Here is a 23897-nt window from a genome sequence, read left to right as displayed (position 1 = left end):
CTAAGAAAACAGGATTCTTTCAGGTCGATGGTCTACAAAAGTCAAAAAAGGATGATCGATGACGATGACGGTGAGGAGACATGGGATTTTGGGTGGGCAGATACCATTGTATGCGGGATGCAGGCTTGGTAATAATGGGCATCCTGTGAAGAAGATCAACCACCAATGATATAATGATAAGGGTGAAAGATGGTGCTTAATGGCGCCCTCAGCCCAATCTTCAGGCCTATGCGTGTAATAAGTAGAGTTACGGTTAAGAAGTCCACCCAGTCAAGTTATGGCGGGACGGGCATTGCCCCTACTGTACTCTCTATGCGGAATGGCTGCCCAAGGACTTCAGCGAGGCCAAAATTTTCCTATTGGTATTTGATGGTGTGAGGTCCATTGGCATGAGGACCGCCCAGGCTTAACCAGGCTTGACATGCCCGGGCCCAACTGCGCGAAGCTTACCCAACCACCAAAAAGAGCTTGACTCCAACGTCAACTACCGACCATCATTATGTTTCGAATTGCAGCAAGTTTCAGAATTCACCTATCTAGGGCAATGCAAGGTCGCCCGCTCTACCTATGCGGGAGTTATCTGGCACACGCTTCAAAGAGCAGTGTCAATACTGGTAGCATTATAGTATCCGGGGTATATCATCTCTCGTCATGTACTGATTCCAATTCCGCTTTGAATTTCATCCTCCAACGCCTTGCTGATGATTGCATTTTTTGACCAAGATCCCAGCTCCCATCTCTGGTGACATGTAATGTCAAAATTAAACAATAGATCTTCTGATGACAAACACTCCCACCTCGATCTCCACATCGCCTGCTGGCTCTCGGCTGGACCTGATTCCTTCCACCACCTCTCTCGCTAGCATGGTCGGAGTTACCTCGACTCTGGCCGCCCGTGTAGGCATTCGACCACCAGCCTTGTGATAATCCACTAGATTCTGACGCAGCCGGGGTTGTTCTTGTTCCAAAAACCATTCCTTCCACACGGCGCGTTCGAGTACAACACCTGCCGTTTCGGCATGCACTAGGTCATATCGTGTGTGTAGACCTCGCGCAGGCGCACGCTGCCCAAGTGTCCGGCACATTGCTTGGACCGCTGTTTCGAGTTCGTCAAAGGATTTCATGTTGTCCAAAGAAGCCAGGCGACCAAGGCTTGAAGCAACGTGGGAAAATAAATCGTTGAGAATAATGAATTGGCGGAGGAATGGTTCGATGACTGGACCTACGTATTTGTTGGCAAAAGTCATGGCCCCAGCTTTGGTGGGGTAAACCAACAGTAGACTCCCATTGTTCGCTGAGAGCTCCAGCAGTCGGTCGGAAAGGTATGATTTCCTACTAAGGCTGAAGAAGTCATCCACCTCTTGGGGCGTGGTCGGAGGGATGTAGCGTTCGAGAGTGGTGATATGAATGGAACTGGGTGCGGCAATGATGCTCGTTGGACGCTGAGATAGGACCCCGCTCGACTGTGTCAAGCTGTGGTATGCAGGAACAACGGCTGCATGGGTGAAAATGGTTTGATTCTGGAAATAGTCGTCACTGGTATAGGTGGTGCTGGGGGTGGCTGGGGGTGAGGCAGGTACCTCATCCATACTGATGACTTGCGACACGGCGTGGGTGATGGTGATGTAAGGCGAGAGTGCAAACTGGGCTTGAACAAGCTCTACAACCTTCTCAAAGGTTGGCTTACTTGCTGTGTGTTTGGCTTGGGACGGAAGTGCCTGAACGACCATTTGAATTTGTCCTTGGGCGAAGGAGTCGTTGATGTGAGAAACTAATTGTCACGTCAGTGCTGACTACAGTAACCTTTAGATTGTGCTCACCTAGATGGTTAGAAGCCCGGCCAAGCCAGTTCCCAAGACCATTGTCATCCGTTGGGAGTGATGCGGGGAGCGGCATTTGGATTTCTGACGGTCGTGAACTTGGAGACGGTCGGAATTGGCTCTGGGTTTGACTGTCATGAGTGTGACTATCGGCCGCCGTTCTGAACCTCGACTCTGTCTTTGGGACTGTACCCCAATCGAAGGAGTCTACGTCTTCGGGCGGAGTGAGTAGAGGTGGTCGACAGCCATAGTATGGGGCGAGGGAAGAGCTCTCGCGAGAGGCAAGCGGCCAAGACAGGGTTTGAGAGCATCGAGACATGTCTGGATATCTCTGATGAGACGTAGAGGGGGATGCAAGACTGTCAAAAGTCCCCGCCCGCGCCAATTCTGCATGTCCAGTGAGGCGGCCATCCAAATACCTTCGAGGCGGGGATGCCCACTCAACAGGGCGAAAGGCAGGTAGCCTCATAGTTGGCCGCCTCTTAATCATCTCCTGATACTCGGCCATCTCTTTCTCGTCTATGTTCTCGTGGCAAGTGGCGGTTTCGTGGGTGGGAACGGCCTCACACCATGGATCGGAACCTTTCATGATTGTAGCCTGATTCCAACCTCTTGGACCTTCAAAAACGCCATCCCCAAACTGATCCTCGAGCAGAACGGGTTCTGCGCTCACTGATTTAGAGGGTAACTCGTCCACTGGCGATGAGATGGGTACTTCCTGGACTTGGACCACAACGGGCTGCTGTTTTGGTACGAAGGACTCGATTTCCAATGAGAAAGCCTGAGAGCTCATTGGAGTCGTCCCGCTGGACAAGTCTTTGGCTGTAGTTAAATGCCTTTTTTCGGGGTGGGTGGGTTAAGGTTCAGTTGAAGAGGTCATGGGTGAAGGATTGGGAGTAGGCCAAATGTCGCGGGGTCGAGAGCACGAGCCGACTTTGAGTCTGTTGTGCACCTACTCGCAGATGGTGGTGGGCTGCAAGCTGGCTTTGCGGTCGTGGACAAGCGGTTGCAATGAGGAAGACCAGGCGGAATAGAGCAGCGACCATGAAAATAAAGAACTAAGCTGGAAGAGTTAGAGGGTCGAGTCGCACAAGGAGCGTGGACAAGATGTGCCGAACGGATGGAATAAGAGCGAGAGTGTGAGGAGAATGGATGAATGGATGAATGGATGATCGGCAAGAGATGTGGAATTGAGAGTTCGCCAGAGATGTTTCACAATGGCTTAGACAAGAGATGAGAGGGAATAAAAGATCCGTGCACAACTGGCAGCAAAAAGCCCAGACTCTGTTGGTACGTGGGCATCTGTGTGTGTGAGGGTGAGGGTGAGGGCGAGGGCGAGAGTATATGCAGAAGGCATGGATGGCCAGCTGTAGAACGGGGTAGGCAAAGACGAGTGTCGGAGTGGGCTTGGTGGCTACGAGGCTAGGGACTGGATTGTGTTCTTGACATGCAGAACATCGAAGCGGATCGACGGTGTGGACAATAGCAAGATGCAAGACTGTTGGCCTTTGAGAGGTTTGCTGGATGTTTCGAGCATAGTAAAGAAGATTTGGCGCGTTCTAGACTCTGATAGATCGTACAAAGCCACAGGGAACTGGCGCTGGGGCAAGCAGAGATCCACTTTAGCTGTGCTGGGGCCAACAGGGGCCAAGTGGTCTCCTCGGTCGCCTGTGCCGGCCCCTCGAGCCCCTCGGGCCCCACGGGCGACTTGTTATGCCTGAAACTCTGAGTTTCCGCAGAGTCCCACCAGGCACCAGCTACCAGCTACCAGCTACCGTCCTACTTAGGTCCTAGGTACCTAGGCGACTGCACACTTGCCTCTAGCCAGGCATCCAGAATTCTGCAGGCAGACACGACAGGGCAAACCTGCACGCTGCTTGACTCGTTATTGACGAGTCCAAAGATGCTCAGTAAGCAGAGTACTACTCACTGAAACAAACAATCAACAGATACGCCCTGCTCTGAACCACTTTTCTCTGCATACCCAATTTGTCTGGGTGCAGATTTGGGATACGAGGAGCTTAGCGCATTGGAGTCGTACACGTCTATTGTTAACCTAAAAATAATGGCACCGACTTTGGAGGTTAGAGCTATGGCAATACGGAGTACTTTTTTGGTCAAACTGGCCTTGAGGACCCTGAGCACGCACATGTGACATGGGTTATGCAAGCCCCCCGAAGCATGATCCAAGGCTTCTGTGGCGCCCAAGGCGCCCAAACTGTACCAACCACAAGCCCCCATTTCACCGTTAGAAAACCATCTCTTTCAACGGGAGGCACAACACACTCGAGGTACCCAGCGTCGCTTAGGATGTCGCTGGTTCTCAAAAACTATGGTTCCAAGGGCATTAGGGCCATGATTTTTTGACCAACTTACGGAGTATGTACTCAATATTAACAAATAATTCCCTACTGGATACGAGATTGGCTTGGCTAGCCAATTGGCCGAACCAACTACGGAGTATGTAATCAGTACAATCAACCGGGTGATCTGTGCTTTTGACCTGCTGGCAATGTAGAAATAGACAACACAATCAAGGAAAGGCTGAAATCCCTCACTTGCAGGATGCGTACTAATAATTAGACATGTGTTGTATGGTTTCAACAGAGAGACTCCTGGGGCCAGAGTTGATCTTTAGACTGACAATTTGCTTGGGCGTCGACTTTCACCGTTTTTTCAGCTGCAATGGAAACTGCAAGATGATTGATGCGGGAAGATCGATGAGGAGGGCGGCGTACGTGGGTACGTACCTGGGAAGGCACTCTCCCACTGAAGATTATGTACGTACATTGCACTTACCTAAAAAACTCTTTATTTGCATTCTTGCGCTGCCTTGCGAGGTCAAGCCTCGGACATTATTGTAAAGACGTCTACCGAGCAGTTGGCTCAATAGTGCCAGTGCGCCACAGTATGTACTCCGTAAACAAGACGATTTATATAGTTTTTGAAGCGATTTAATATTTGCTGCGTATCTTGGCTCATTAGTTTTAGTAGGTATTTTTGCTTGTTCAAACAAAATGGCAACAGCGGCACTGTTGCGGAATTTCTCTTGGAGCCCAAGTCCCTCTCACCTTACGTGATACATGTATACAACATACATATGTACATCCTCAAACCCCAGTCCTACTGTGAATAGAATGCCTGGACCTCGGCAACAAAAAGTAGAACAAATTGTTTGCATGAGTACCGATGCTGCCCCATAGCTTTATTTCTCCGTAGTAATGTCATCTCAGCAATAGTCAGGTGTAAGCTACCTTATAGAGGGATTTTATGATTACACAGCGTCTACTTTAGAGCGGTGAGCCACGAGGCTGTCAATAGAATCCTGAGACCCCTTCTTGAAACCGGCTTCCGCCTAGCTCTCCTGTCAATATGCATGACATTCGCCGTGTTGAATCGCTTGCCTTCATCCTATGTCATACCACGAATATTTGTCCAATTAGATAAGCACCTCTTCCATAACCAACCCTCAAACTGACTCCTCGTGCAGCTTGATGCGGTCGTGGTAATATGCACGTGACCGTATGCCTCGGCACTCTTTATGTGCTAGCCTATTTCAGAACTGCACAATCCTCCTTCCTAGACGAGCGTTGAAGTTTAACCACATACGCGATATCAAGCGATGAGCCCATGATACACATCGAGATACGCCTCGTTGGGATGTGAATTGCTCTCCCTCATTAGACAGTGGACACAACAAACATGTTCTGCATCGACCCACCTACAATCGATCAAGGCTCAGCACTTTGTGCCAATCTGAAATCTTGATCAGAGGCTAAGATTATTGGCTCCCAGGGCATGTGCTCTCAAGCAACACACGAGTGTGACGAGTACATATTTATATATCTTCGACAGTCGCAAGGCAATCCCAGACTGTGATCAAGCTTTCGTCGGAATTTTTAGGCTATTTAACTTTGAAGCGGTGGTGCATCATTTGTTCCCGTAGAAGAGCTACGGTCTCGCCTGTTGTTTAAAACTGACCAGGTGACCCTGTCCCCCACAGTGAGATATCTACATAAAATGTAACTGCTCAAACTCGATGGTAATCCTGTATCTCATAGCCAAGGCACGAGACACCGTCAATGGAACAATGGATTGGCTCGGGCTTATGAACGCGTTCGTGGCGTTATATCATTATCAGCATCATCATTGTGCCTGCATACCAAGAGTTGGTGCATCCCACAGAGCAGGGATGACGTCCCCTGCTCTGCTTCCTTCGGGCGGCTCCCAGGTTAGAGAAAGTAACCAATATCGATCCCTAATGGCATCTCTATAAGATAATTGGTCGGTTCCTTGATCTGAGATACTGTTGCTGACTGGTCTAATAAGCATACCTTCGACTGTAGTTACATTTGCCCATCGTTTCCCTTTGGCTTTTGACTGTCCCGGGTTCTGTTCAGGATGTATGGAGTATAAAGTTGGGACGACACCGGGATCGGGTGTGATCATGAATGCCCCCCCTGGTCAGCTCATCCCACCCGCTCGTGCCCGCTCCTCGTGGCACTCGCCGCTAGTCCTTTAACGCCCAGGATCCGGCAGGCTTGGGGCCGGATGCGAGAAGCCAGAAGTTGTCTCCGAGTCTTGGGGAGCCCACTACAGGGCTGGACTGAGTGCCACTCATGCATTGCGCGCTGATTGCGTACCGTCAACGTAACAATAGATAAAGCCACGAGGTGCACTTGATAAGAACACTTGGTAATGCGTTGTTGGCGCAAAACATGCGGGTTCTATCCTCTAGCACTGAATAAGAAACAGCGTGCCTAGGGAGAGCAACGTTGCCCTCAGCCTTTGCCAGGCATGCAAGGCCGCCGAGCCTGCTACAACAGACGAATCGCAACCGTGGAGGTGGCCGATCCCCCTGACCATGTGCCTGTCTATCGCCCTGGAGCATTTTCTTTTTGCAGGGCAGGGCCACCATCACGGTCCATGGCAAAGGATTCCGCGTCCAGCAAGCGAGCTTGCTTTTAGACACAGTCTCAATGACCCTTGAGCAAAGTGCTGACTCGGCAGATTATGAGTTTCCGGATGACACGAGCGAGCAGACTTGCCAGAGCAATATTTTTGAGGAGCGGCCAATCATGTACAACAGTACTATGTGAAGCCTAGGGTTTCACGAGTCGCCCACCTGTCACATCGATCCGTACTTCCTCAAAATATGTTGGCCCTGGAGAACAAATGCCTGTACATATGCAAACCAGGTCGATCTTTTATAACTTTTGTGTCTCCTGATCAAACTCTGCGTAGGTGGCACCCCCCAGCCTATGCATACATCCGAGAAATCCCTGGTCGGTACGCCTGGGCTTGGGACTTCGGCAGAGGAATCATTTTAGGCCGTCCAGTTTGCATGTAGAGTCGACTTCAATTGGCTCTTAATCGGCGAGATAAGAGCAGGATAGACTTCTTAGTCCCAAACATGGTCAGCACACTTATCTCACACCCCCACCTTCAATCACAACCACACCTTCTTGGGCCTGGTTGTGAGCATACCCTAGCACACTGTACCACCAAGGAGTGAGTCTTTGTGTGCTCGTGTCGACGTCTATTCTTTTGTCGCCTTTCGTGCGATCCCGCTGTTCTCTCAACGAATGTTAGAATTGCCCATCCACTTGTTTGTCTCATTGGACGTGGATCCGGGGTTTGATCTTGGAAATTAGCCATATTAGTCGCCATGCTCGCAGCATCTCACCCCAGACTCCTTCCACCTAAATATGCTTGTGACCCGCATCCCCCGTCCCATCTGGGATGCTTTCCTCTCGACCCTGAAATGACAAAGGCCCCAGTCTTCATCTGTCCGACTCTCACCCCGACATGCTGTTCTACGTCGATGGGGAATAGGCCATGAAATCAACAATGACAACTTCGTCAGTGTCTTGGTGGACGGATGAGCGTGTTCAAGAGACAGTAACATCTGCTTACGTCCACTCCCACCTCCGACCCAGTGAACAAGAATTGCTGCAACGACCCCTATACTTTGGAGGAGACCTCACCGATGACACCTATCTGGACTGGATCTTGACCCGGGCTAAGCGATTTTTCCTGGTCCTCGTTGCCACCAATGTCCCTGATCAGATCTTCGGTATCATAGACGACTCTTATGATGATGAAGACTTGCCAGTCGTGGAAAGTGCTGTCCCAGAGCTCCGACTCAGTTATGAACCGGATCGTGCCTTGGATAAACGCTTCTACAAGAATCAATTCCGCTATTTGACTAGAGTTGTAGGGGAAGGTGAACATATTCGTTATGCTGATGAGGAAACGGTCCCTGTGGTGCCTCTGAGCCTGAAGTCCTTGGTTTTCCCAAAGGGACACGATGCGACTGATCGGGTTCGCTTGCCTCTTGAGTCGTCAAAGGTCGTTCTCCGGCGACGGATCGTTCTCGACAAGGACCTCACTGAAGATGACGTCCTCGCAGAAATTGCTTCAAGTCGAAAGCTTTGCCACGAACATGTCACCTCCGTTTTCGGATCCTACCTGCAGCAAGGAGTCCTCAACGTCCTGTCACTTCCTGCAGCTGAATGGAACTTGAAAAGCTTTCTCGTCGACCCGCCAAAGTCGTTCAATATCCTTCCCAAATCCGTGCGACATGGTCATCTCATCAATTGGCCTCACTGTCTGGCCAGCGCCTTGGCGTGGCTACACGACAATGGTGAATATCATGGAGCTATACGGCCTTCCAACATCCAGATCGATGACACCTTCCGCATATCACTCGGCATGTTAGACGGCGATGGTGTCTTGCGTGATACCGTTCGGTCTGATGAGATTGAGCCTTATCAATACGCACCCCCGGAGAGGTGGAAGAGGGCCATTACAATCCAGAACACTGGCTCTGTGGCTGTATCATTACCGTCAGGAGGCCGATCTGCCCGTAAGTTACGCACTGGCACATCTGGAGATGGCAGAAGTGTTTCGAGTAGCCGGCCAGGATCTACCGCTACGTTTCGCTATGAGCCTACATCTCGAGGCAAACACGCTAGACTGAGGCTAAGCGCAGCAATCGGCCCTGACAGGCTCCCTAGTCATCAGCCACGCGAGCGCAATGTCAGGTCGGCTGCTGACAACAAGTCAATATCAACACAAGGGACCGCTCGAGCCAAACCGTCGAAACCCGCTTCAATCATCTCATCGACAAGCTCAAGTGGCCGGAAGACGGGCAGTTCAAATCGAAGCAATCCTGTGTTTGCTTCTGCATTTGAAGGGCGGAGTGCTGTCGTCCAGACCTGGCAATCGGTCGAGGATGACATGTTTTCCTCGGATGTTTTCTCCCTTGGCGCCGTGATTTTGGACATCTTGACCATACTTTGCAAGCGCAGCTATAGTTCCTTTTCGCGACATCGGGCTTCAAAGAATCGAAATGCTGGTAGAGGAGGTGGCTTGGCCGACGCAAGCTTCCACGCCAACCTTGGCCAGGTCTTCCTCTGGGCGCAAACCCTTCAGAATGATGCAGAGAAGAAAGCGAAAAAAGAAGGCAATCAAACTTTACATGCTGTCGGTCCCATCATCCAGCTGACACTGCAATGCTTGGAACGAGACCCCTTTGCGCGATTGACAAGCGAAGGTCTAGAGGCAAAGTTGGCCAGTCACATCAGGCAGTTTGCTGATTCGACGCTTCTTCATTGTGCAGCTGAGAAACCTCGGCCTCCAGAGACCTCGACTCCAAAATTACGAGCAACCGCTTCATCGAGTCGATTGCTCAATGATGGTGTGAAATCTCCATCCGCAGTAGATGGGCCATCTTTAAGCAGAGAGCGTAGACAGGCTCAACAGCAGCTAATTCTCCCGGACGCCGACATTCTTCGTGCCCCAATCAACACGCCTTCTTTGCACAGGACTATCTCCATCAGCACCACTCCTGGAACTATGTCTGCCAGTTCTTTGGCATCTTTCAATTTCGATGGACTTTCTGACACGGTGGTGGGAGAAAGCCCACGATCCCGTGAGCCATCTCGAAGGGGCGGGCTTCGAAAGCATTACCATGCAGGTCAATTGGACGCGTCGACGAGGCCAGACACGGACAACCAGGACCAGCCTGCGATGCGCTGGAACATGATGCACAAGAATGATAGCGAGGTTGACCCGCGTCTGTCTTTTGGAGAATCAGTCGACCACGGCGCCTTCACTTATATTAATTACAGCACAAGTGCGTCAGAATCAGAAGAAGGGGCGAAATATTTCCCACGACCACCAACAACACCAACACATCCGCCAACAAAGGCACCAGACAGGGCACTACCGCCAGTTCCGGCAGTGCCTCCCCGTCTGAAAACCAGCCGATCGAAGCCGATCATGAGAACACAACAGCAACCTTTGATTGACCTCGAGTTACTCAGACAATTGTCCAATGTGGCAGTTGGCGGACATCCTGTACGCACCGACAGCCTTTCTCATGCCACGACTAGCGCTACTGAACTCGATGAAAGTGATGACGAGGATTATCAAGATCTTTTAGAGCACGCGAGGCAATATCAAGCCGCCAAAGCAGCTCGAGACCTTGCGAGGAGGCAGAAGCATGAGCTAAATGCATCCGGCAGGGCCAGATATTAACGGTGATGAGGCATTTACTACCGAGGTCTCTTTTGTGAACTCCAACAGTGTGATGCTTTGAAGGTCACGCATTAGGAAGTGCTACTAGCTAGGAATGCATAGGACGAAATATGTTGACAAGGTTATGCCTCATGAGCATGGCGAGGGAATATAGTTGTTTACCATATAGTGTTTGCGGAAGTGATATTCCCGACAAAATCTTTTCATAATCCCTGCGCCAGCCTAGAGCGTTTCTTGTACGACAAAAGGAGGCAATTAATGCATACCCCGGTCTCCTTCAGGCGTAGGAGGCTTGAGCCAGCACCACGCTTCCAGTCCGTCCCTGTCTCTTGATTCGTCTCTGAAAATACGCTGTCAGTAGTGCTTCTCACTTCACCGTAGATATCAGCCCGCTGGCCTAAGTGCTCCGATGTAGTCCCCAAGCCTTGGCATGTCCATATCTAAGCCAATCAGTATCGGGTTGACTTCGCATCATATCAACGATACGCCATCTTGTTGTGCTCTATATAGAGGAACCCTCCTCTATCACTTCGACAGTGCTACAAGTTGTATCCTCCTAGATATCCCTCGGAGACTATCTCATATTCACTTCCGGGGATCTCAGCCAGATACGCGGGAATACTTGAAAGATAAGCCCTCAGCGGCCTCGACGGCATTGCCTCGTCCGTCGTCAAGCATGATGGACTCAAATCATGAGCTTTGACACTCGCCGTAGACATGCCAAACCCTCAAAAGAGAACCAGAGAATTCAAGCCAAAGACCAAGACATTTACAGGGTACGTCCGTTCGCCCTTTGACTCTCTTTACTTTGAAGGATTGATCTGACGGACACACTCCAGATGTTGGACCTGCCGTGGTCGCAAGGTCAAATGTGATGCTAGCCGCCCTAAGTGCCTGCGATGCAAGAAGTCCAATCTCCCATGTGAAGGCTATGACTTGAAGTTGTACTGGGTTACCGATGAGGATACTGTTGCGCCTTCCGCTATCAAGCGGCAGGCGATGACATTGGAGGGTATGTACGGGCATTCATGCACCTGCAAACGTCTCTCATCCTTGTCAACATCAATGTGCTGATACTCATTTCAAAGGCCTTCGACTCTGGCCGTTTCAACTTGATGAAGTTGACAAGCAGCTTGCGGATATCGACAGCTATGAAGCTCAGAACCTGCCCTTCATATCGTTCAGAAGAGGCGGTTTCACCGTTTTCCCAACAAACCTCCATCAACTGACAGACGCGACTCCTGAATATCCAGATTCCAATGTGGACTACTCCACGATAGGCCCGTTCGCCAGCACAACTTCCGACATCGACACGCTGGCTTCTCCTTCCATCTTTGACGCTGATATCGACTCGGTTTCGGGTGTTCCAGACACTGAGGATATTACAACCATTGCAAGATCCTCTGTTGTGGCATCCCCAACAGCATTCTCTCTGAGCCTAGCCATATTCCAAGATCCACTGATTGATCGACTGATGAAAAACTATGTAGAAAACATTGCTAACGTCCTGCCGCCACTTCCTCATCCAGAGAGCCCCTATGCTTCCATATATGTCCCGAACGCCATGGTTGGAGCAGCAAATCTGATTTTTGGTTTCGGAGCTCCAGTCTCTGATCTTCCCGCCAGTAATGTTGCCGTCTTCTATGCCTTACTGGCAAGCTCGGCATTTCAGATTCGAGGGCCGGATTCGTCCGGGGATTCCACCTTTGATGTGATAGCTCGATCTTTTCGCGCCAAGGCCTTCGCATCCCTACAAAAAGCTTTCAACGAGCCAGCCACTTCCACGGAGAATCACACCCTCGCGAGCACGTCAGAAGTTGCCATATCCCATTTTGAGACCATCATCTCGGCCATGCTGGCGTTTCAATCGATGGATGTAAGTCGTCACTAAGAATGTCATGTCGCCTTGTCGTTAACTTGATCTGTAGGTCATGGAGGGTTCGATGAGCGAATACTGGATACACTTGGAAGGTGTTGCTCGGCTGGGGAAACAACTGCGGGCTGAAGGAAGAGCCTCTCCGCTTCTGGATCGCCTCATTACGAATTCCTCATTTCTCTCCACTCTTGCAAACACAACTTCCTTGGATCTGCCTCAGATACCATGGTCTGAAGATGAGGACATCGATAACATGGATCTCGACTATCAATACTCGAGCGCTGGACACGGTCTCGAAGTCACATATGGCATCACACCAACCCTTGCTCATCTCATGCGCCTGATGGTTCTGAGGGCCCAGAATATCTCATACTATGCGTCAAACGCGATCCCACTTCCCTTGGCTCTGGTCTCCGCTTGCAGGAAACTCTCTGATGCGCTGGATCAATGGTCGTTAGAATCGGAGTTGCTGTCGTTTCTGTTTCCCTCAGAGTCGGACACTCTCGAGTCCAGTATTCCATTTCAACTGGCGAAGAACCATGTCCTCGCTTTCGCATACAGCTTGCGCGTGTACTATCACACACGCATCCTGCCATGCTCCCAATCAGAGATGGCACAGTATGTGCAACTTGTCGCGCAGCAATTAATAGTCCTGGAAGATATTAAAGCGGGGGCAGGTTATGACACCAATTTTGCGGCCACAATTACCTGGCCTGGCTTCATCGCTTCTTGTGAAGCAGAAAGTGGCGATGCGCGTGAGGTTTGGTACCGTTGGTGGAACCGGATGCTCAAGCACCGGATAGGCAACATTACCTCACTTTGGGAAGTTGTTCAGCAGGCTTGGGCTTTGAAAGACGATGAGGGTTCGACTGAGGTGCCGGGTTGGATGCCAGTCTTGCGCCGCACAGGGAGGAGAATCCTCGCCATATGAATATGTCGATGGTTCTCAAAACCCATCATGAGCTTTTCTGGAGGTCGAAATGCAACTCAACCTAGGATGAAGTGACACCTAGACCGGACAGCGCTCCAGGGTTGATCTTTCGGACATAGCGCTTCCGGTATGAGAGCTCTATTGGCAGTGGTATGTGGTCGAGATGTCCCGACAACTCACTCATTGTGCCAAAACTGTATGGGGCAGCCCCCAAAAGACAAAATCATGATGGTCAATGCTTAGGCCTCAACGCAATCCGCAGCCGATTCTTGCACCTAGCCCCAGCTTGCTCATTGGGGGCACCTCAAAACGGTCGCCGTTAATACGCAAGACATTCTCTGTTACCTTGATCAAATGCATGGATTCCCTAGCATTCTCGATGTTGTCAGCAACGACCAGTGCATTGTATGTACGAATAAAACACACGGCTCTCTGCGTATGGGGAGAGAAATTACCCCATCTGTTGGGTTGAGAAGCCTGTCCATCCCCTTTCCAGAGCATCGGGGTGGAAAGCTAGGTTAGAAAGAGCGGCCTGAGCCAGCGTCGATACAAGTAGCGCTGCTGCCACTTGTTCACCACAACGTAGAATAAGGAAGGACATGGCGTTGAGGAAAGTTCTGATTTTGATTGATGTTACCGACCTAGGAACGCCACCTTCACCGACTCACTCGGGCAATTTGGGACGACCCAACGAAGAGTGCCAAATGCCGAGAGTCGGGATCGAATATCCTTCTAGGATCATATCCCTCTCTAGGCCGCGCTTAATTACATGCACATGTAAGCTGTGCAACTTGAGATGAGATGTGATCAGATAGTGGACAAATCCGAGGCGAAAATCGGTAGCAGTCAGCGAGATCTACGACGCCGGCGTTCAAAAGGCCACGAGGGCCGGGGCGACCGGGGACCCAGGGCCCAGTTTCGGTAAGGAACGTCGGGCCGTCTGAGAACAACGAGATGAGACCTCGGTGATAGGGTCATGAAAGTGTCCCTATCGGTCTCGAAATCGAAGATGCCATGGATGCGTTTAGGGAACTTACAGTGAAGTTGGAACGCCTGCTCTACCCACGAAATCAGACCCAGTGAATCAGAGCGAAGTCTATCGGGACCTACAATTCGAACAACCGTCGATTTTGGCATTGACGTGAGAGAGAGATAAGCAAGGTTTGTATACTTTGAGTCCGAGCTAAGCTACTCCACCGACGCACCATGGTGCCGCCTAGACTGCTTGATCCCCGCAAAGCCTTCTGGACAAGGCCTAGTCTATATGATGAAGACGCCTGGACAGCCTGAATCTTCCTTTAATCCATCTTGGCCAAGACGGGCTTATCTCTAGTCTGTCGCCATCAGGTGGTATACTCCGTCATGTCTGTCCACTCTTGAACCCATTCTATGGCGAATGGATGAGGGATCATCTCCTAAAGCCTATAGGCTATTGGCAAGTCGATACCAGTCCAAGAACTTCAACGGCGTCTTATCATTGCAAGGAATATCCGATACACCACTAGTCGACTTCAGAAGATGCTTCGTGACTGGATGACTGAGACCGGGGCTATGCAATTACTCTGCCTCCCTTTTCCTTTATCGGTCAATCGCAGCTCAACGTGGTCGTTGCATGGCAGGAGACAGCGAGACCTTACGAACCGGTCTCTGATAGCAATGGTCGATAACCGACATGATTCAATCTGCTGCCGAACCTCGAGCCTGGCAATATACTGTAAAGGCTGACCAGGCTTTCGCATTCCCCTGCATATATCTATGGGCTCTCAACCCTCTTCAGATGCCATTTCTCCTCCTGCTCGTGGTCCTAAGTTGATATCTACCCACTGGATACTTATAACATACCAACACTGGTGTCCTCCAGGCGAACCGCCATCAGAATGGACGTCAAATCGGCCCAAGACGTGAGCCCCGACCGAATTGGTACGTCGGCGTCGGACACACCATCCGAGACTATGCATGGGGATGTTTTCGAACGCCGTCTATCGCAAGCACAATGGGACAAATATCGACAGACCAAACGTGGCCTCTCACCACGACATGTCCAATTGATGCAGATCGGCGGATCCATTGGAACTGGTCTATTTGTCGGAATCGGAGGCAGTCTCAAGCGTGCAGGCCCACTGTCGTTGTTTCTAGGCTACCTTTTCTGGGGACTCTTATTCATCTGGCCATGTAACTTGTGCGTGGCAGAGATGGCGGCCTGGCTACCTGTACGAGGAACCATCTTTGAACTTGCCTCTCGCTACGTGGATCCAGCGTTGGGGTTCGCGATGGGATGGACATATTTCTTCGCCACGGCAATGCTTGTGTGCACGGAATATGCCGCCGTGGCTGCCGTCGTCCAATACTGGAACACAGACATCAACGCTGCTGTCTGGGTTGCCTTGTGCCTGGTCACATGTACTTTTCTCAATCTTGTCGCTGTCAGGTGAGGAACTCAAGCCCTTTCCCACGTGATAGATGTGCTTGTGTGTGGTACTATTACTAACCTGTACGTACAGGTGGTACGGTGAATCCGAGTTCGTCATGGCGTCGACTAAAATACTCTTGCTCATGGGCCTGATCCTCCTCACCTTCATCACCATGGTTGGCGGGAATCCTCGTCGCGACGCATATGGCTTCCGATACTGGAAGAACGGTCTCGCGATGCACCCGTACTACAGCGCGGATCCGAACACGGGTCGATTTCTCGGCTGGTGGAGTGTCATTCGATATGCCGCCTTCACCATTGCGGGCCCGGATTTGATCGCACTCGCGGCCGGCGAGATCCAGAATCCTCGACGAACGATCCCTCGGGTGGCCAAATTGGTTTTCTACCGACTAGTGGGTTTCTATGTGGTCGGAGTTCTCTGTGTGGGCATCATCTGCTCTTCTCGCGACGAACGACTGATGTCAGCCATCGACAACGGCGACGTTGGCGCCGCAGCGTCACCATGGGTGATTGGGATTCAAAATCTCGGTATCGAGGGCCTCCCAGGATTCATCAACGCCCTGATCCTCCTATCTGGCTGGTCATGCGGCAACGCCTATCTGTACTCGTCCAGCCGAACACTATATTCCCTTGCCCGTGACGGTCAAGCACCCAAGTTCTTCATGAAGTGTACCAAGGCCGGAATCCCCATCTACTGCGTCTTGACCGTTTCGCTTATCTCATGTATCACGTTTCTGGTAGCCTCGGACTCGGCAATCACGGTGTTTTACTGGTTCGTGTCTTTGACCACCATTGCTTTCATCCTCACATACACCAGTTTCATGATCACCTTTATTGGCTGGTTCAACGCTTGCAAGGCACAGGGTTTGAATCGCGACACCTTACCATACAAATCCCCATATGCACCTTACACGGTTTACTTTGCTATTTTCCTTGGCTGGGTGGTCATGATCTTCATTGGATTCGACGTCTTTGTCCCCTGGTCGACCGAGGGATTCATCACCTCGTACTTTGGACTGGCGTACGCCCTGGTGGTGTTTACATTTTGGAAGGTGTACAAGAAAACAAAGTTTGTCAGTTCCAAGACGGCTGATTTGTACAGCGGAAAGGCAGAGATTGATGAAGAATGTAAGCATTGGGAGGATGGCGGCTTGATTGAGAATGAGAGACGACGATTAGCTCAGATGAATGTTATCCATAGGACGTGGGAGAAGATGTGGTGAGGATCAGGATCGATTGGAATGGTAACGATATCGATATCGACATGGACTTTGACATTGTCTTTTTAATAGGAGAAATATGTTTTGTATCCGTTGTATGGATCCTTGAATGATGATATCAATGATCTCGTCTCATCTCAGAATGAATATATATAGATATCCACTATCAAAGAAACTAGTCGGCGGTTGGTCAGTCATCTCTGCAGAGACAAGAAGACGACATATCAAACAATTCGAATGACGAAAAAGATAGGAATGAGAAGGTGTCACTCACGTGCGTGCAGTGCATGGACACATAGGTGTACGGCGTGCCGTTACATACCTCGCTACGGTGGGTCAACATCGTGACACCATCCTATCATCCCCAGGACGAGGGAAGTGGAGAGATAGAGATAGAGATAGAGATAGCCAAATTCCTACCCCAGCCTAATAGTGTGGTGGGCGGTGAGCAATAATTGGGGTCGAGTACTGGTGACAGCAGCGTGGCTGTGTGGCAAGGAATTGCAGCAAGTAGCAGGATCAACACGCAATGCCATGCATCTCTCTATTGTACATACCGGACTTTTTATTTTTTGGTTGCATTTTTTTCATGCATGGGGTGCTATGACAGGATCTGGAGACGAAGGCGGAGGCGGTGAAGATGAGGGAATGTGACAATGTGCCAGAGTATGTACTCCGTCGAGTAGTAGAGAGGTAGTGCAGTACAAGTGCGGTGCAGTGGAGCTCGGCATTTGGGTCAATCAAACGGCCAGGCGAGTCTACATACTGGGCTTGAAGGGTGAGTGGGACTTATTGGGACTTATTATTGGCATGGATCACGTTATGTATCGGTTGCTGTTAGGGGAGCTATCTATCATCGTGTACAGGGAGGGTGTTGGTAGATGGGCAACATAATCTCCTATTGCTGGATGTGGTCAAAAGAAGAGAAATATACAGGAGTCAACGTGGGTTGGGTGATGCACGAACACGATGATCAAGATAGGCAGGAGAGAGCAAGAGCAAAGGCGACTCAAGAATGAGACAATCGTCACAAGACTACCTATCAAGGTAGTACCTAAGGTACCTAAGTGAGGTACGCGAAGTCCAAGGATCCAAGAGCAAGACGATTGATTATTAAGTGCAGGACTGAAGAATCGTGGCTCACTTGACGCAACAAAGTCAAAAAAGGGAGTAAAGAATTCTAATATTGATTGGTCCATTCATCTCTGATATAATGGAATGCTTTTTGAACATGCTTTGGATGATCATAAAACCGTATTTCGGTACTGCTACATACACACTGCGTGGACACCTGTTTCCAGTACCGTCTATAAGGTAACGAGCTCAGTAGTCTATTCCCGAAGCTGTCAATTGCATTTCATGTCGCTGTCGACATGAGAGCATGTGTTGGAAGATTGGAGAGATGGGGAGATGGTTCAGCCGGTGCAGGATCGACTGTGGTATAAAGGAGATTGATGGTGAAGATGAGGTTGAAATGAGAAAGTGGAGAGGTTCTGCGCAAAATCATGTGATCTGTTGGGTATCGATAACGATAAGGACGATAAGAAGTGCGCAACAAAAAAAGTTGGCGGAAAGGCGATGTCGGTGGTTTTGGTTTGGTTTTAGAAGCCCGTGAACAAGTCGTCCAACTCATCAATGTCCATCTGCTCGGGGCTTTTGAGAGCCCATGAAGACTCGATTATGTCCAGTTCTTCCAGTTGTAGACTGAGATTAGGTTTGGACAGATGGGATGACAAGTCGGGCTTGGCATGAATCATCGGGCTGCTGCCTAAGACTTTCTGCTCTGGGACATGGATGTGAGAGTTGGTATGGCCGAAGAGCTCGAGACCCAGTTCTCTGTCGCGTTTCTGACTCACTTCCGGAGTCTCTTCGACCAGCTCCACGGAGCGAAGTTTCTCATCAATCTCGACTGATTCTTGGACGGTGGGACTTCGTAGGCTCATGCCACGGGCGCGAACTGCAGTTGCCGTTTCAGTAAAGCCTCGTTCGTCGGCCTCCAAGGGCGGGCTAGGGGCACGATTGGGCCGAGAGCGGATGTCCGGTGTGCCATCAGGATTCAGACTGCTTCTGGCGCTAAAGTGCTGACCAGGTGTTGGGGGCTGCATGGGATCCTCTTGGTCGAGCTCGGGAGAGTAGAGCTCAACCTCTGGACTGGGAGATAGGCGAGCTCTGTGTCTTTGTTCCAGGTCCGAGTCATCACCCAGACTATGGTCGGAAATACTAGGAGTCAGATTTTTGGCGGATATGAGAGAAGGAGGGAGGATATCATCGGAGGACTGGGGTAGGGGTAGTCGGGGCTGAGTGGTCAGGAAAAAGAAGACCTTCCTCGGGTGGACCGGTATGAGTTCCTTGGCCAAGGGGCATGGTGACAAAGCAGTCCATGGTCGCTTCAGGTATAGACTGAGACGGGAGGAAAGTAGTGCAGCTGGGTTGGCAGAACTGTTAAGACGGTTAGCACAAGAAAGGAGATGTTTCGCGGGGTGGTCGTACTGAGCAATGCTGTCATTGGACAGAGCAAGTATGGCTGCCAAATCTCGAATGAGGTGAGGTCGGTTGCCTGTCTTCTCTAGCTGCTCAATGACCCCAATAACAATGTCATCGTTAATGCCCTCAATGTCGACTTTTCGGAACTGAGGCATGGTTTTTGGTGAAGGAGGAGGGGTTTGTTCTGCGGCGCCTCTCGTCATGGCGAGGGTCGAGCTGGGAACTTCTTCCAGTGCAGGAGAGCCGACTTTGGAACGAGGAGAGGAGACAGGTGAGAGCGGCTCATCGCCATCATGGGAGCGCTTTAACTTTTTGGTGGGAGGTAGTACATCCGAGTCTGCATTGGTGAGAGTCTTGAAGGTTGGGCGATGGACGCGAGATGAGTTAGGTAGATGAATGCCGAGTGAAGGCAGAGAGAGTGATTTCCGTCGAGTATTGTAAGGCATTTTGCAATAGGCACATGGGTCGACTGAGGGGCGGTGGTGATGTGAGGGATATAGTATGGAGAGGGGAGTTATATTTCGGTGTTGATGTGTCGACTATGAGAGTGGTTGAGGATGACGATGACTAGAAAGGGAAGTGAGGTGTTGGTGAAGGAGTACTTGGTACTTGGAGGATGGGATGATGGTATACGTTGGTGGTGGTGGTGATGATGAGTGCAGGCAGGCTCCGGTCAGGGAGAGAGTTGCAGGCCCAAAAAAGATATGGAGGATGCGAAAGGGAATGGGTGAGTGTGACAGGTTTGGGAAGAACGGCGCAGGCGTGATTGGACGTCAAGGGCAGCTGGAATGCGGCAAAGAGTAAAGTCGTTATGCAATGCAATGCAAGGTGCCGATGCGTGGAGCAATAGGAGGGTCAGGACGGGACCAGGGTAGTAGGCAGCGTTTGCCTCCTTGCGTCTCAAGATGTCGCGGTTACTGCTGAATGGTTTTTGAGCCAAACGGCGGTAAGCAGGAGTGAAAATGGCTGCAGATCCGGGGTGAATGGATGAATGGATAGGTGGATGGTGGATGAATTGTCTGAGAGTGGTTGGGAATGTCTTTGTAAAGGCGTTGCGATGATGGTTTGTTATGTTTGAAGATTGACAACCCAACGTCGGGGCCAGGCAATGGCAGGTTGAGGCAGGGCAAAGAAAGGCGGAAGAGGAGTTGTCCAATCGAGGTAGAGAGTTTGACAGAGGAGCACGGGCGGCTGCGCTATAGCTGTGCTTTGGAGATTGATGTGATGGTGAATTCGCGGTGCACAGGGAAATGTACACGGCGAATCTGGAGAAAAGAGAATCGTGGAATTAAATCTACAGCGAAGATGAAAGACGCCGCAAAAAGTATGTCAAGCTACAAAATCTCTCGAGGAGGCGGAAACACAGCCAAGGCAACACTTGACTTGAGAAGTTGTAGGATAACAACCTCAAGAATCTAGGTGGCCAAGGGACTTGAAGGTTTAAGCTACAAAGGTGGATAATGTAGGAACGACGACGTAAGTCAACACGTACTAAAATAATTAGGTAGGAAAGCCCAAATTCGGATCCCCGCTTCAAAGCGCTACAAAGAAAAATGAGAGAAAAATTTCGAGGTGGGAGGATGGAATTACAGATGTGGGCGGGCATGGCGGGCAGGCGGCGAAGACTGTCATGTGCAGAAACCTTGGTCAGTCACCCACGGACTCTACGGAGTACAGGGTTGAGGGTCTGAGCCCCAGAAAGGGTCTCTGCCAGTTGAATCAGTGAGTCAGGGAGTCAATGACTGCCTAGTAGGGGCTGTTAGGCGAGTAGGCGAGGAGCCGAAGGAGCCTAGGGGGCCTCTGGCACTGTCTGGATAGGCACGATGGCACGGTAGGTCGACGGGTGTCCGTGGGCTGTAACATGCCGCATGCTCCAGGCCTTTAGTCGTCTGGCCACTGCTCAATAATAATTCTCAACCAGTTTAACAATACTAGTGCGCTTGCAAGCGCAATACTTGACCTTTAGGCGGCGAGGGGGTGCCATAGCCAGTTAAAATGCGCCGGTTGCGGGCATTGCGGGTCTCACGGATGCCAATCCAATTGTGCCCATAGGTGGATTTTCTTAGCTCCCTACTACCTTCGGGCAGGCCCCACCTTAGGAATCTTCTTTTGGAACGGTAACCGAGTCATAGTCGTGATAATCAGGCATCATGGAGTTGGTTCGTTGGTGAATAATCCTTGCCCATGCAACGTTGACTTGTCTCCACTGTCATCGACTCACAGTCCATCGCCAGTCGCCTGGGGGTAAAGAGATCCGAGGAGAGGTGCCTGAGCCATACGGAGTAGATTATGGTGTTATGCGACTGCGATTTATGGACGATTGGATGATGGAGAAGATAATCATGGTACGTAGGTCCATTCGCACCTGGGTATTGAACGAACCAGTGGTCAGGTCCTATGTGGTGCTGACAATGCCATATGCTGCTGTGGCTCCTCGACTTCACATGGAAATTATCTTGTGTTTGTTTTCTCTAGCTGTACCTGGATACAACATCATGTAGGTACCTTTTGCTCCGCGCTTTTGGGGTCAAGCCACCCATTGTGACGGCGCGGAATGCGGAATGCGGATGCAGCTGCTAGACAACCAGAGTTTCGCTTCCAGGTTCTGACACTTGACACAAGGAATGCCTACTCCGTAGGTAGACTTTACGCCAATTGATCGGTTTCCCCAGCTAGCCATGTTGTGGTACTGTGATGGTGTGTCTTTCACAACCTGTTTAGCTTCGGCCTGCAGCATTGGTGCTTCTCCCGCGATGACTTGGGCTGCCTGACACACTGGCATCGGGGGCTATCTTTGGTGGTAGGAGCATGCCTATGCGCCTGAGAGGGTGATGGTGACAAGTTGGAAACCCTAAACCCTTCCAATGTCAGATCGCGCCGTTTCCCAACTAGGGACTCGGCACACCCAGATGTTGCTCCAATGCCAACCCCAATTTCTTGTCTTTCTTTGATCAACAGGACCATTCAAAATGGTGATCGACAGTCACCACTGCTTGGCTGTGTACTGACTTCTTGTTATGGCAATGCTCTGTGCGTCGTGTTCTCTTTATCAGTCCGGTCTTCCTACTTGTAGAATGAGATCCAGCGCGATCTGGTGCACGAGCAGGGCAGCGAAGTTGGGACTTGCAGTTGATCGAATGTTTGTATCAGTTTATGCACGTGATGCGATCGATCATTACTACTATAGACACGGCAAGTGCAGTGGTGGTGGGTATAGCAACTTCCTTCCGCTTTGAACACACAACGTGTCGATCATGATCCTCTCAACAATGACGATAATGACGATATCCTGTAGACACGAATACTTCCAAGATGCACCATACTCATATGCGTACTCGGTACGCATGCTTGAAAATGTTCCTAACCACTGCGTAGCGCAGGGGGTGGCTCAATGGTTCTCCCACCCCAATGCACCATCCTTGTCTGTGCCTCCCAATCGCCCCTCGGCCCCGTTTAAGTGCCCCGCTATTCTTGCTCCGCTCTCGAAAAATTTATTTTCTCTCTCGAATGTCGATAGAGAGACATACAAACAGGATACTGGCACAGAAGTCTCCTGACATGTTAACCATGCTGATATGGTACATGAGGACATGGCACGTGTGTTCATTCATGTCTCGATCTATGATTGTTCCTATCGTCGTTCAATGCTCGCTTGGAAATGTACTCCGTATCTCCTGTCAGCCCACCATTACATTTACCATGATCATGATGTGCCAACTTCTCGTTCTCACTCAGCCGCCTAGGGAATCTAGTGACGCCCCACGCTTAAATTCGTATGCAACATGACATATCTGGTATTGGCACTCGTGTATGCGTAGGGACAATTTTTCCAGAGCACTCCGTATGCGCTTCCTTGTTCGTGCTTGTTGTACTGTATCTCGATCATCCTCCACAGGCAAGCTTCTTGGGTACGGTCCTGTTCCTGCGGCTCGTTGGCTTCCTTGCGGCTCACAATCCCGTCTCCAAACTCTACATGTACCAAGTCGCCCCTGTTCGAACCGATGTTACATGTCGACGAATAATTGACGAATCGCTGACGTGACCTGCAGCAACCATCTACCATTTATTCATCACCATGATCCAAAGCCGAGAAACCTTCTCTTGCAGCTGCTGTGATTAACTTTACTAAAATACCATGACAGGCTGACTGGAGATGCCCATGCAAAGCATATCTATCACGTGACTTACATCCTCATACCCTCCCTCCACCCTCTCCCCCTCTCCCCGTCTCAACGCGATCTCTATCCCACCCTGTCTCGGGCGAAGACAGCCCGGGCGATGCATGCATCTTGCTGTCGATATCGCCACCTACCGCCTGTCACCTCCCATGCGATCGAGGGGTAATGGGTGTGTCACTGGCCGATGCCGCGGATATGCCTGCCGCATACGCATATTGACATCCGCTTCCCTAGGTAAAGGCCAGCCAGCCCGCCAGCCTATCGTCCCGTATAGCTCGCTTCCGTGACAACAAGCTTCATAATAAAGTCAAGGTTTTGCCCTCTCCCGTGCACATCGAGACGAGGAAATCGAAGTAGGTAATGAAATGTTTATTGTCAACCTTGATCATGTCGCTGTCGCAATGCACGTCGTA

At 50.6% G+C, this 23897-nt stretch overlaps 5 protein-coding genes across 6 annotated transcripts; 3 read left to right on the top strand and 2 right to left on the bottom strand.

Annotated features, from left to right (window-relative positions):
• Positions 1–497: 497 nt before the first annotated feature.
• PV10_01359 (uncharacterized protein) lies at positions 498–3259 on the bottom strand. The gene is made up of 2 exons (XM_016365562.1): positions 1821–3259; positions 498–1771 (listed from the first exon to the last, which is right to left on the bottom strand). The coding sequence occupies exons 1-2, from the start codon at positions 2611–2613 to the stop codon at positions 762–764; spliced, it is 1803 nt and encodes a 600-aa protein (XP_016229211.1). The 5' UTR covers positions 2614–3259; the 3' UTR covers positions 498–761.
• A 4227-nt stretch (positions 3260–7486) lies between these two features.
• PV10_01358 (uncharacterized protein) lies at positions 7487–10559 on the top strand. Its single transcript, XM_016365561.1, has one exon. The coding sequence runs from the start codon at positions 7659–7661 to the stop codon at positions 10362–10364; it is 2706 nt and encodes a 901-aa protein (XP_016229210.1). The 5' UTR covers positions 7487–7658; the 3' UTR covers positions 10365–10559.
• Positions 10560–11081: 522 nt separating this feature from the next.
• On the top strand, positions 11082–13171 carry PV10_01357 (arginine metabolism regulation protein II; the record flags this gene model as incomplete). The annotated part of the gene is made up of 4 exons (XM_016365560.1): positions 11082–11140; positions 11204–11376; positions 11453–12240; positions 12293–13171. 4 exons carry the CDS (start codon positions 11082–11084, stop codon positions 13169–13171), a joined length of 1899 nt encoding a protein of 632 aa, XP_016229209.1.
• A 1877-nt stretch (positions 13172–15048) lies between these two features.
• On the top strand, positions 15049–16825 carry PV10_01356 (uncharacterized protein; the record flags this gene model as incomplete). The annotated part of the gene is made up of 2 exons (XM_016365559.1): positions 15049–15599; positions 15673–16825. 2 exons carry the CDS (start codon positions 15049–15051, stop codon positions 16823–16825), a joined length of 1704 nt encoding a protein of 567 aa, XP_016229208.1.
• Positions 16826–17937: 1112 nt separating this feature from the next.
• On the bottom strand, positions 17938–20751 carry PV10_01355. 2 transcript variants are annotated; one of them, XM_016365558.1, is made up of 2 exons: positions 19313–20751; positions 17938–19261 (listed from the first exon to the last, which is right to left on the bottom strand). In XM_016365558.1, the coding sequence occupies exons 1-2, from the start codon at positions 19750–19752 to the stop codon at positions 18424–18426; spliced, it is 1278 nt and encodes a 425-aa protein (XP_016229207.1). In that variant the 5' UTR covers positions 19753–20751; the 3' UTR covers positions 17938–18423. The 2 variants fall into 2 exon arrangements, with proteins under 2 accessions (XP_016229207.1, XP_016229206.1); XM_016365557.1 differs by having other exon boundaries at positions 17938–20751.
• Between the last annotated feature and the right edge of the window lie 3146 nt (positions 20752–23897).

The sequence above is a fragment of the Exophiala mesophila genome (genome assembly GCF_000836275.1).
Source record: "Exophiala mesophila strain CBS 40295 unplaced genomic scaffold supercont1.1, whole genome shotgun sequence".
Classification (NCBI taxonomy): Eukaryota; Fungi; Ascomycota; class Eurotiomycetes; order Chaetothyriales; family Herpotrichiellaceae; genus Exophiala; species Exophiala mesophila.
The sequence above is the reverse complement of the archived record's forward strand: the minus strand, read 5'-3'. Positions and strand labels throughout refer to the sequence as shown.